General features: G+C 33.6%; 2 protein-coding genes across 2 annotated transcripts; one reads left to right on the forward strand and one right to left on the reverse strand.

Moving 5' to 3' along the window:
• Positions 1-3,213: 3,213 nt before the first annotated feature.
• On the reverse strand, positions 3,214-5,407 carry LOC147940933 (pentatricopeptide repeat-containing protein At2g30100, chloroplastic-like). The gene is made up of 2 exons (XM_087457830.1): positions 4,291-5,407; positions 3,214-4,144 (listed from the first exon to the last, which is right to left on the reverse strand). The coding sequence occupies exons 1-2, from the start codon at positions 5,020-5,022 to the stop codon at positions 3,365-3,367; spliced, it is 1,512 nt and encodes a 503-aa protein (XP_087313956.1). The 5' UTR covers positions 5,023-5,407; the 3' UTR covers positions 3,214-3,364.
• A 3,054-nt stretch (positions 5,408-8,461) lies between these two features.
• LOC147940934 (putative N-acetyltransferase HLS1) lies at positions 8,462-11,188 on the forward strand. The gene is made up of 3 exons (XM_087457170.1): positions 8,462-9,172; positions 9,762-10,112; positions 10,415-11,188. The coding sequence occupies exons 1-3, from the start codon at positions 8,978-8,980 to the stop codon at positions 11,048-11,050; spliced, it is 1,182 nt and encodes a 393-aa protein (XP_087313296.1). The 5' UTR covers positions 8,462-8,977; the 3' UTR covers positions 11,051-11,188.
• Positions 11,189-14,148: the final 2,960 nt, after the last annotated feature.

The following is a 14,148-nucleotide window of genomic DNA, read 5'->3' on the forward strand; positions in this document are numbered from 1 at the left end:
TTTTTTTTTTTTTATAGTAGACTAAACTTGAAACAAATCATATCAGGCATCAAAAGTTCTGTACTAAGTTTGCTAAAATATGTTTGGAAACAATGGTTGTGAAATGATTTTTTCAAATTAATAGTTCAGTAATACTCAATAGGTGGTTTAACCACCTCAAGGCGTGCTTTGATGTTAATTACTCTCTACAACTCAAGGTAGTTCTCAATGGCGATGTGGTGGTCAGATGCCCTCGTGTTCTCTACAACTCAAGATCTGTTTTTTGTCAACGCTACCATTGTGAAGGCATGTCTTGAGGCGGTGGCTGATCATTGTCAATCCTTTTCTAAACTCAATCATCCCTATGACTGTTGTAATATTGAAGAAAAGAGTCATTTATGACACAACCAAGCTTTTTGGCCTCTTGACACCCGAGGTTGAGTTGGCTAGAGTGTTTGTTGCTGAGAGGTTTTTCTTGAATGTAGATGATGTTCATGTCCTGGTCATAGGTGGACACATCTCACTCACGGCCTTGCCACTTTTCTCCAAAACCAAGCCCCATGTCATTTTATCCGAAAAAGACAAGAGGTTTTTCTTGAATGTAGATGATGTTCATGTCCTGGTCATAGGTGGACACATCTCACTCACGGCCTTGCCACTTTTCTCCAAAACCAAGCCCCATGTCATTTTATCCGAAAAAGACAAGATATTATGGACCTTCGAGATTCAGTATTGTGTGCTTAATGTTAGTGAGCACCTTGAGTACTTTGTTGGTAATCCGGATCGTGAGCATTTTGAAGTTAGAGGAGCAGAGCACTTTGTTCTCTCAATGCTCCATGCGCTTGATGGCGATGAAGATGTTTTTCAGTGTGGTTTTGTTGAGTCCAAATTAACATAGGCACCCTTCTTCGGATCAACAATCAAGGTGGGGAAGAAGAGAGTGGAAGGTTTCATTAAGACAGAGCTTGAGGGACTCACCAAGGATGAGGTTCGGTCTTGGAAAGTATCTTCAAGAAGATATCCTCGAGGAAATTGAGAAAGGGGTTCAGTTTGCAAACAAGAGTCCAGAGGCTGAGTGAGATTATCAGACAAAAAACTTGTGTTTTGGTTCATTTCGAATTATAAGATAATCATGCAACTTATTGAATAATATAGATCATGCATGAACATTTTTTTTAATGTTTGCCAAGTGCCATGTTTGTTTTTGGTTCATTTCGAATTATAATGACAACCGTTATATGATATGTCATTAGAATATCATCATTTCAAAGTAATTTCATTATCATAATTTTCATTATCATAACAATGAAGAGTTAATACATAACAATGAAGAGTAATTTCATTATCATAATATTTCATTATCATAACAATGAAGAATTAATACATAGAAAATCATCATCTCAAAGTAATTTCATTATCATTTCAAAGTAATTTCATTATCATAACAATGAAGAGTTAATACATAATTTTCTCAATATTTTATGTACTACAATTAATATCAAATTTCTTATACTTTAGCCTAAAAATTCTAAAACTAAAGACTCTGAATCTCAAAAGTAACTAAAATTTCTATTGAATATCATATCAATTTTTAATGTTAAAAACAAAAAATATATTTATTAATATTTTAAATATTATTACGTATCCTCGCGCATAGTACATGATAATATAAATATTTGAGTTGGCATGCTTTACACATAAAGATATAAAGAAAATTATATATTTTAAAACTATTAAAGCGATATCAAAATCCCAAAAATGGTATTTTTGTTAGTGGGAACTAGGAAGACTTAAATCATAAACTTCCAAAATCTAAAATATATTACTTAAGCACTAAACTACTATGAATTTGTTAAACAACAATTTGTTTTTCAAAGTAAAACGTCTATTAGCTCTTCTTTTTGAATTTAACATTACTAGTTGCAATATTTACAAAACATTTTTATGAAAAGATTGTGTAATTTTGGGTTCATTTTAAAATGAAATAATGTTATTTGCATGTTAACGTGTTGTGCAAAAAGTCTTGCTCAATCAATCTTGTTTTGATGCCCATAGAAATCCCCATAGTGATCTTACCTCAGAAGCACCAACAGCTAGGCGTTTCATGTAATCATTAGTTACATGCTGCTTGGCAGTTCCAGTGACAGGATCATGGTGCTGCGCAATCCCTAAAGCATCCCCAAGACAGCAAGTGTTTGGACCTCCAGATTTCTTGCCCACCAGAAATTCAAGTTGCCTTGCGTTGCGGCCTATTTGGGAGAGAAAAGAAAGAAAGAAAGAAAAAAGCCAAAATGCAAGGCCATGTTCATGTTAGAATTTTAACTAGGAAAAGCGAAATGGGACTCCAGGAAGCAGTTTAAGAGCAGGACGGCTGGAGAAGTAGCCAGTCCAGTAAGCATATGCACGAGTAGAGAAAGTAAGATGTTGAAGGTAGGAATGTAAAATTTTTTCAGTCAAGCCACTCACGGGAAAAAGTCATCAGTCTTGAGAGGCCAAGTAACATTGGCATCATTCTTGGCATCAACAAGAGAGATGGTGTGGAGAGTGGAGTACAAGCGTTTGACACGGCCATCCTGTGGAATTGTGAATGGGATTGATGAGAGAATCGAGTCTTCAAGACAGCAAGATTGATTGAGCAAGAGATATCAAAACCTTGTTAAAATAATAGAGAATCAATCATGTTAACATAATGAAATTATGTTATTTGCATTTTGAACCTTGTTTCATTCCAAATAAAACGTGTTGACAGCAAAAGTCTCATCTCGAGATGCATGAGAAGCTTGCCATTCCAGAAGCTGAGTGGCCACTAGCTATCCTTCAGTTGTGTGCTTTGAATCACCTTCCTTGAAGAAATGCTAGCTTGTGCTGAAGAAGCCAACGTAATCTTTACTAACACAGCATCCGAGACACCATTGTTCTTGAAGGAGCACGTAGAGATGCTACCTCCTCCTTCTCCGGCAGATGGAGATACAGATAATCCGAGGGCTCTTTGTTGATTTCTCTGTTCCTAGAAACGTTGATTCTTGTGTTGCTGAATTAGACGGTGCACGAGTTTACAACGTGGATGACCTCAAGGAAGACAAGGCGAAGAAAGCAATGGAACTCAGGTTATAATAACAGAGGAATCAAAAATGTTTGAAGCGGGGAGGTATTCGTTGCAGAGGGTTCCAACAATCAAGAAATTAAGAAGCAAAGCAGATAGAATTAGAGCATGTTGTGATTGATGTACTTAGCTTGCATAACAAGTCCAAAAATATTTCCATTAAAAAACAGACTATTACATACATACATATTTATTATATACCCAAAAATTGTATATCCAGATCCCTCCATCTAAGCCTAGAGTCCTTAAACTTCTTTCCCTAATTGTTCCATTATCTTTCCTTCATATCATCTTCACTATCCACAACTTATATTTATCTATGTACAAATACACAAGACAAGGTCCTACCAAACCAGCATCAAACAGCCTCTTGCACAGCCCCATATATGCTTCAATATCTCTCGGCCGTTGGATCTTCCTTGTCATTCCTTGCATCACAGCCACTCGATCAATATACTCTGGATGCAAGCCAGAGTCGATCATCTTTATCAATGTCTCTGCAGCCTCTTCAAAGTGCCCTCCTTTCACATACCCTCTGAGCAACCAAGACAGAGTCTTCTTCTTTCTCTTAGATCCCATGAACTCAACTCGCGTCAGAAGCCGCGAAACGGCATCAACCTCCTTCTGCGAAGCGCAGATGGCTATAACAATGTCGTGGAGCTCAGCTTCCGGTTCTCTCCCAGCAAGTTTCATCTTCCAAAGCTGTTTCTCTGCTTCTGGTCCACGTCCTGCACATATGTACATAGCGAGGAGCCTCTCGTGAACCACCCCAACAATAGAATCGTCTTGCTGACCTTCCTCAACCGCCCAAGTGGCTAACTGCAATCCACGGGATAATGTTTCTGACTGGTACTTCTCAATGAGTACCCTATCGTGATCATCCATCTCAGCAACATAACCAGCCCGTGTAAAGCGTTTCAACTCGCGTAATGTTTTCCCAAGACTATTCAGCTCTTTCACAATAGCTGTCATCGCAATTAGATAGCTGTAAGCTTCTGGCTTTAGCCCTGAAACTCTTAACTCAACAACCAAATCAACTGCCTCCTTATACTCTCCATCAACCTGATATAAACAAAAGACATATCCACATTAACAATGCTAACCACAATAAAAACGATAAGTAACAAGAGGGTACCATCCATATCACATCTCTTTAATCTCAAATCCACCAAACTTGCAAAGAATATGTAAAAAGTTCAAAACTTTACCATCAGTTTCCAAGCAAGATACCCAACAGGTCCACCTTTTCTACCTTCAGAACCACCAACAACACTATAACCAAACCCATCTCTCCTCCTCAAAACCTCCTTAACAAACAAAACCGCACTTTCTTTCTTCCCCATCTCACAATACAAAGCAATCACCTTTTCCATCATACTAAAACCAGGTTTTAAACCAACACAATCCATCTCAATCAATAAGTCGAACACTTGGTCTGCACCACACTCATCCAGTATCAATTTCTTAACCCAACCACACATAATCGAAACCATCAGCTCCATCATCTCTTCATCAACTCTATCTTCCTTTTTCAACCATTCAAACACTTCTAAAGTACACCAAGAGTCTCTACCTTCTTGTGCGAAGTAGACAAGCATCAATTGCAACTCTCGTGAAGATAACCTATGATTCATCTCCTCGAGGATATCTGATGGCTCTCTAGTCATCCTCTCTAACTCCTCAATCGCTTCGAAAAAGCCTTCTCCTATTCCATCCTCTGCTTCTTCTTCTTCCTCGCTTGTGATGAACTGGTCTAGCTCCACGGAACGTGACAGTTTCAAGTCTCGAAATTTCCCAGCGGAGTAGTTTGATTTCAGATTGCAGCTGATTCGGGAACTGGGTTTTACGCCGTGGGTTTGATAAAGTCGTCGGAGATAAATCGGCGGCGAGAAGATTAGGTTTAGTTGGGTCAACGAAGCAAATCCACGAGCATAAGCCATAATAATCGGATTAAAAAGCTTTAGTTTTTTTTTTCTTGGAGAAAGCTTTAAAGTCAAAAACTTTGAAACTCAAAGGCTTTAAAGATTCTAATTTTAGTGATTTCTGGGAAAGAAGACACCATGAGAGTAGAAACTAAGATAATCCATGGAATTATCAATAAGGAACCTTACAAGTGAGGAAGACAATGAAAGGATAACAGACAAATGAAAAAAAAAAAAAAACTTAATTGATTTATTTAGTTAAATGAAGGGTTGAGATTTGAGTGGCTTATTTAATCCAACGGTGGAGATTTGAGTCCGCCGTTTCAACTAGAGGCTACGAAGCGCTTACGTGTCATGGCGAGTTCATCGTGCCGCTTCAGAGCTCCCAGCAGATGCTGAACCCAGTGAAGAGACGTTTCTACCCATGCATATAACTAAAAACGTTGTTGTTTATCGTTCGATTTTTATTTATTTCATAATTTAATTTTGGTTGGTTGCACAAAATAAAAATTAATTGGGTTGAAGTAATTTCTATATTATTTAGATTAAGATGCTAATTTCTCTGATTTGTGGATGTCTCCGTCAATTTGGCCACTCGGCTATATAAGAATAACAAAGGGTCAAAATGGAATTTTATTGAACAGCTACTATGTTGGCCAAGTTGAAGACTTGAAATATGGACAACTGGACAAAGGGGTTATATTTGACTTTATACAACGTTGTAAACGAGACAAATATATTTATGGGTCTATGTGGTTCTGGTATGGGCTTTGCTAATTTTTTTTAAGGCCTTTAATAAGAACCGAACGAATAAAATATTTCTGAACAACTTACGTTTTTAACGTTTATATTTTATAATATAAGACCCCCATTTTGATGTGTTGTAAAATAGATACACGATTCAGATTTTGAGTATTAAAAATGGGTAAAGATAATACTTTATGTATTTTTTTTTTTTGCATCAAAGAAATCCCAAAATTGCTTACTGTAGTTTAATGAATTTGTCTCATTTTCATTTATTTAAATATTAAAAAAAATAAATGATTTGAACATAAAAAAAAAACACTTTTTGAGATGTAACCTGTTTTTATTATGATTGTTACAAGACACACTAACAAAAACTAAACTTAATAATTGGAAGTCCAAAATTTTAGTTTTCATTTGATAAAGTTACCCGCTCGCATTAAATAAATCGCACATCTTGTGTAACAAATTTTGAAAAATGTAGCATTATTATAAAGTGTTCAAAAAAAACAAGCAATCTTGTTTTCGTTGCTATTTTATACCCGAATTTTACCAAAGGTTCTCATTGTACAAAAGTACTCTAAAATATTAAAAGAGTTCTTAATTTCTGATGTACTAAAGATTCTTGAAAACTAACTTTAAATTTTTTTCTCAAAGCTAATTTTCATCAAAAATAATAAATAATAAATAAATAAAAATAATCTCAAAGCTTTCTTTAACTTGAAAGCCATTAATTCGTCGTAATCTGTCCTTTGTGTCTTTTCATAAATCCGAGGATATTATTCTCCAATAAACTTGTGCTCCATGTCAATTGTCCAGTCTGTTGTGGTTGTGGACCATCACTCCTAAAAACGCAACAACGTTACGAAATACATTGCATAAAGATGAGAATATATAATCAAACAAATTAAAAAAGAAAATTGCTAATCTTTATTGAGTTACGTATTCGTTTTGGCTTTGGTTAGTTTAAGTTAGCGAACATATGATTCGTTCTCGACTCCTTCTCTCCACTCCCAAAACATCTCCCAATCATATTGTTATATTACTTCGCTTTTGGTCTGCCAACCTTTTATTTTAGTTTGGTAACAATAAAAGACGTAAACTGATACATATTTTCTGAATGTAATAACGTTGACATGCATTGAATTGACCAAAAACATTTGGCAATATGACTGCTATCAACACGTACGTGGGATGAGCTATGTCGATCCATAAAGCTTGCACATTAATTATTATCAAACCAACGCGTCCATAATCAACGGATATAACGATTCACAAATAAACAATGTATATGGAAACATAATTAAGAAACAACAATGAGTGGAAGTGGATACAGTCAAAATGTAAAAATTTCGACATGGAGTGTACTAATACCTACAAAAACTTTAAATGAATAAATATACATAAGTATGTATATATTCTGATGATTAAACCACATATAGCTAACTTAGAAATGCTAATCAATCGATCAACCAAAAGATAACTTCCACAATTTTCATTTGGTCTGGCTCAGCAAACATTGGTGGCTGTCTGGCTGATGAACTCGACAAAGATTGCTTTCTTTTATATGAAGGAGGAATTTTAGACTATCATTTCTAAATTATCAGAATGTTTACTACAACATGATTTCCTTCATTATTGTTTTGGACCAAACTTTCGGATTTATTTTATTTTTGCTGTGGAGGTTGTAAATTGTAGAACTACGTACCAACATAATAATGCATACAAAAATAAAAAGAGAATTGTAAAGGGGCGACAAATGATGAACGAGTGTTCACTTCTCTAGTTGTCGTTATTAGGGACCAAACATAGTCACTTATATTAATCTAAAACTAATCATCCTTTTTAAATATTGTATCTCACTAAAACTTCAATATCTAACAATGGGCCATCTAGACATTTGAACATTCTGATGGTTAAAACTATTTGAACATTCTGATTTAGACTAAAACGGTAAGTATTAGCCAAAATTCTCCACAATTTTTCAATCGGTCAAGACGTCTAACTGATGTTTTATGGTTATTTTTTCTTTGTCTTACACGAATTAGCTCAAATGAAAAAAAAATACTAAAAACTATATTCAAAATTTATATTAAAAGACAATAAAATAATAATTTCTGATGAATTGGTTAGGAAAACTATTAGCGCCTAACAAAGATTTAGAAAATTTTATTTTCAAAAATGTGAAATTTGTGTAAAAAGATATAAAGAGTTAGGGTTAATCCACTCATTGTCAATTGATTGTGAGTTGGAAATTCATAATAAATCCTTAATTTAACATGGTATCAGAACCTACATGGCCCGTTAATTATTCCAGCTCAGATAAAAGCTCAACCATCTATTAATTGATGGCCAAAAAAAAACTTAATTCTATCGAGATAGCTAAAAAAAAACATTATCTCGAGAGGGCATGATGGATTATCAAAATTAATAGTTAGAAAAATCATTATCTTGAAAAAAGCATGTGAAAAAAATATAAAATATTAAATTCAATTCACTCATTGCCAATTAATTTTGAATTGGAACCTCGTAACAAAATTAATTTACTAAAACTAATAGCTGGACATGTCTACAACGACTGTAGTCAAATATAAAACGCTTTTAGAAGGTACATTCATAAACGTGGAACAATTACTATCGTATTAAACAATTAAGTCAAAGTTTGCGGATTACTTACCTAAGTTAGAAGGCAGGTCCGCATAAGATAGGGTTTGCCTAAAGTAGTAGCTAGTAGTGTATTGGTTTTACGGATGGTATTTCGTATTTAAGATTTAATTATCCAATAAATAAAATTGTTTACAAAATAATAAATTTATTTTCAATTTTCTTAAATCTTCTTTTAGTCTACAAAATTTATTTTAGATTTCACATAAACTATTTTCCTGGAGTCAATGAAATTGTCAAGTTTTGGTAAACTTTAATGAACTTTACAACTAATATATATACAAAACAATATTAATGAAATGTCTATATTTTTAGTCATCCGGACATTTTATTAACTTCTATATATCTTTGTTCAAAAAAAAAGAAAAAAAAAATATTAACTTCTATATATAAGATTCCACATTAATGTCATTTGATTCTTCTCCTTGTATGAATTGTTTTTTTTTTTTTTTTGAACAAACTCCTTGTATGAATTGTTATCCCTCTTAATTTTCATTTCAACATTTTTCCTCCTTTTATTTCATTTCGATATAGAGGGAGAGAAGGAAAGAGAACGAGAGAGAGAATGGTGGGGCACTGGGAAGAAGAAGTTGATGGGGAGGTGGTGATCAGATGCTACGATGATCGTAGGGACATAATTCAAATGGATCGTGTGGAGAAGAGTTGTGAGATTGGTCACGACGACCAAACTCTTCTCTCCACAGACAGTTTAGGCGATCCGATATGCAGGATCAGAAACAGTCTTCTCTTCACTATGCTGGTTAATTTCTCTCTCTCTCTTGTTATTATTATTCTCTTAACTAAAGACTATTCTTTATTTTAAGATAAAAATCAAACCAGAGGATGAGATGGTTCTCTATTTCAAAAGCCTAAAATTTGTTGAAGAAAAAAAAAGAAGACAAATTTGAACTACAGTAATATAATTTCACATGTAATATTTATATTTTCCCTCGGTTTTTAAAGAGTGTTGTTATGAAATAAGCTTTTTACTTAAATGTTGTTTTAATTTTCGTATTTTCTTAGATTATTTTGATAGATTTATTTATATCAAATATAGAGATGGAATAATTAAGATGTATATTGAGCATGTAAATATATATTAATGAAAATGTTTAAAACATCATTTAAAAAATCATAGGTAACAGAACTACTTTATTTAAAACACATGGTTCTATATTAGCCAAACTACTCTAGGGTTTCTTAAACCTTTTTTCTTGGTATGAACGTTAAGGTTTTGTTAATCCTTGAAATGGTTAATTTATTTATGTAAAGTATGTGAAGTGGAGTACTATTAATTGGATCGATATAAATAACGTTTATTAAATTAATGTACCTTAATTAATTAATAGGTGGCAGAAGTTGGGAACAAGGTGGTGGGTTCCATACAAGGCTCAGTAAAGCCAGTGGAGTTTCATGATAAGTCAGTGAGAGTGGGTTACGTTCTTGGTCTCAGAGTTGTGCCTCAGTACCGACGCCGTGGCATTGGCTCGATTCTGGTGAGAAAGCTCGAGGAATGGTTCGGGTCTCATAATGCTGACTATGCTTACATGGCCACTCAAAAGGACAATGAAGCCTCTCTCGGTCTCTTCGTCGGAAAACTTGGCTATAACGTCTTCAGAAACCCCGCAATCCTGGTCAATCCCGTCAACCCTGGTGGCAGTTTAAAACTGCCGTCGGACATCGGAATAAGGATGCTAAAGGTGACTTTACACACATACATTGCGTAATGTTTTTTATATTTAATCCAACCATATCATGAGAAAGTTCAAATGAAGTTCGTATAATTTAATTAGACGTTTTAGTTCGGTTTATATCTTGAATTTCATTCAATATTTAGAATATATAAGATTTTTACCAAATATATATATATATATATATCTCGTATATCTAGCGTGAAAATTAAAACCATCATATATAAAATCAGTAATAAGAAATCTACAAAATACATTTATTATATGGTCGTTAAAAAATCAACATTAACAAAAAAAAAATGAAGTGACAGGTGAAAGAAGCCGAGTCGTTGTACCGGACACACGTGGCAGCGACGACGGAGTTTTTCCCGGACGACATAGACAGCATCTTGCGGAACAGGTTAAGTGTCGGGACATGGGTGGCTTACTACAAGAATGACAACATCGGAAGCTGGGCAATGCTTAGTGTTTGGGATAGTAGCAAAGTCTTCAACCTTAGGATCAAGAAATCTCGTTTGAGCTATTTGCTTCTCACTAAAGCTTCCAAGGTTTTTGGTACATTCTTGTCGTTATTTGGAATAAGGTCGTTGCCTGATCTGTTTACTCCATTTGGGTTCTATTTCCTTTACGGGGTTCACGCGGAAGGTCCGTTAAGTGGGAAACTCGTTAGGGCTTTGTGTGAGCACGTTCATAACATGGCTGCGTCAGATGATGCTGGCGCACGTAAAGTCGTGGTGGTGGAGGTTGATGGAGGAAGCAACGGCGAGGATGATGATTCTTTGGGTAGGTGTATTCCACATTGGAAAATGCTTTCATGTGACGATGATATGTGGTGTATCAAGCCGTTGAAATGCGAGGAGGAGATGAATGGTTTGAGTGAGTTTAGCAAAATGTGCTTCAGATTGAAACCTCGGTCTTCGCTCTTTGTGGATCCAAGAGATGTTTAGCTTAGCTAGCTAGCTAATTATCATGGCATGTTTTATCCGAATGATAATTAAAGTTCCGAATATCAAAATATGCGAATATCATTTTGCTTTCTCCTAAGAATAATGACTAGCTATATATGAAATTATGTCTTCGCTTGATAGTTTTATTGATTTTAAACCTAAGTGTAAGTCTACATTAAAGAGATTGTATGATTGTATCGTCAAATGATGTCTAAACGCTTATATGTAAACCGCCAAAGGCCCAACCGTCAAACCCGACAAAATCAACGTACAGTCATCTATCAACAAAGAACAATCGAACCATCGACTCACAAAACGTTAAGGCAATCAATATATGAATCCAAGACATGTTGTGGGGTTTGGATTTTCATTTTTGCTTAGTATGACATATCAAGAGAAATGAACCCTACATATAGTTATATAATTTATGAGTTTTTGTTTTATTTCTAGATCTATTGTATGATAATTGTTTTCCATTTAAAATCTAGAAAGATTTCCTCAAGTAGGTGCCACCATTTTGTTGTCCTTAGCATTCTTCCAATCTTGTTTGAGCTATAAATTGGTTAAAGAATAGTCTTTTTTCCATATGATTTTGTTTAAAATGATATTTCACAAGAATCAGAGTGTAATCTTGTATTTGTAACCTACATTTTTCTCAATATTGTATGGACTTAAGACGAAGTATTAGTAGAGATTGGTGGTGCCGGTGATGTGGTCCTTTTTATGTTCCCTTTTTATTAGGTTTAAGACCAAATTTTTATTGATGGACCGTCCTCTATCTTAAAGATAGGTATAACTCATTTCCTGATACGTTTAATTACTCCATGTGATGTTCATATGGTTCGCTCAAATTTATATACATTTACATTTTTTTTCATACGTTTACACTTATGTGTATTTAGTCTTACTAAATTAAGTGGATGAAATTATCGTTGAAGTTTTTGTTTTCCTTCTTTGTTTTCTTTTAATGCCAATATGCAGTGGTATTTAAAACATGTTCACAGCCTATATATGTTTATTTTATTTTTCCTTTGTTTCATATAAATTATATTTTCCAATTTGTATGTGTATTTTTTTTTTATAATACTACCCCTCAACATTAGCATAAATATCATGAATATATGGTATGTAGGTCCTCAAATTATTAAATATTTGGTGTATGTATTCAATCGCTTCAATTTTCATTTTGTTAGCAACGCAATAAAATATGCATGACGACAAATATCAAAAGTACTCAAAAGTATCATACTAATTATAACGAAATAATGACTTTATTAGAGCTGAAATAAAACAAACAAATGTTGTTGACACATAATTCATAGACTGAATTCAGTGAGATGCAGATTGAAATTGAATTTAGTGTCGTGATATTCCTAAATCTAACATGGATGTGATTAATATATCTCAGTAAGTGTCTAGTCTCCTTTTAGAATTTAGACCCTAGAGTTGACAAAATTCATAACAAAAATTACAAAATATATCGATTACATTGTAATTAGTGATCTTTACAACTTACATACAGGTGAATATAGATAAATTTTACATAACAGATGCAGAGTGAATATTGGATAAAATAAAGTTGCAAATATTAAACTACATGTTGTATTTTTTTTTATATCTAAATAGGTGAAATCTGGATTGGTTTTTTGGTTTACAATTTAGACCTAATTCTATATTATATAGATATTGATAATGTACTTCACAATTTAGGAATTTGTCAAGTTCATTGGTTAGCCATCTAATGAAACTTCTTAATTCTTTTTTGGTCTTGATAACAAATCTAATGAAATTCTGATCAAACCAATAGACATGCATGTATATATAGTTTTTGTGTGGATATTAAATAGAATCACGCAATCGTACAGTTTTGTTTGTGTGAGGGGCTTCAAATCAGTAATCATAATCTGAAAACCTTAGAAAGATAAAACAGCTCACAGTTAGGTGTTGATGTCCTGTTGTCGAACAAGGAAGGTGAGTGTACTTTATATGCCCCCATCTTTCTGCATAAGTCGAACCAATTATTGGTTCTTTTTTCTCATTTGATTTTATTATTTAAATAGTTTTGGGCTTATTAAATTAATTAATTAAGTACCGTCTTTGCATACCTTTAATAAAAATAAGTATATGGTTATAATTTGTGACACAATAGCTAGAGAATGTGGTGAATTGCAGTGTGGTTTCATCCTACTGAAGATTTTCACAATTTCCGAATTATTAATTCACTTGTGATATTATATGGGATGAAATTATATTCAACGTGTAGATGTTTCTTAATGTAGAGTAACTTTTTCGATTTTATTATATTAACTCGAACTGCGGATCAAGCCTACGAATATATATTTTGTTTTTATGTAAATATTCACTACTTCTAAAAATCAAATTTCCAATTAAAAAAGGAAATATATATATCCTCTCTTTATTTATTCTCAAATTAAGTTAAACAATCGAATGCAAATTATAAGAAAATAACAGAAAAGGAAATGTTGGAAAGAAAATAATAATAATTTTCTTGCCTACTACTATGCATAGTAGCAAACCCATCCTTGTTACTACTATACACCACCGTTGCATGAACCTTTTTTTGAAGACGGCTTCGAGAAACAACTAAAAAGCTTCGAGAAAAAAACCATCTTTCTTGAAATCTGAAAACGATATTCCGTGTAATGGACTTCTTATTAAGGATCTCTACGAGCAATGTAGACTACTTACCCACAAGATACAGTCTAGGGAAGTTTGTTTTTGTATGAAATGTATTGAGGAGAGGTCACCGAGATCGAGTAAAGTTATTCGAACGGTCGACACTCGACATGACTAACCAAAATTGTAGAAATCATGAAGATTATGATTACTAAAGAATTAAAAGAAATTCAAAAAACCTTAGGAAGTTTACCATATAATTTATATTTATCTTAGATTAAGAAACTTAGGTTGATCATGTTTTTACCTAAGTTTTGGATCCCTCTTAAACTTTTTATTAGCAAGCATACTGTAATTCATAATTTTTAATAGTAATCTCGACTATTTGATTATTTTGATGTTTCGGTCTATCACGTCAATTTTTCAATAAAATATTGTATGTACTTTAAAGTGTGCCATGT

This window comes from Camelina sativa, chromosome 7 (assembly GCF_030686135.1).
Source record: "Camelina sativa cultivar CO46 ecotype springtype chromosome 7, ASM3068613v1".
NCBI lineage: Eukaryota > Viridiplantae > Streptophyta > Magnoliopsida > Brassicales > Brassicaceae > Camelina > Camelina sativa.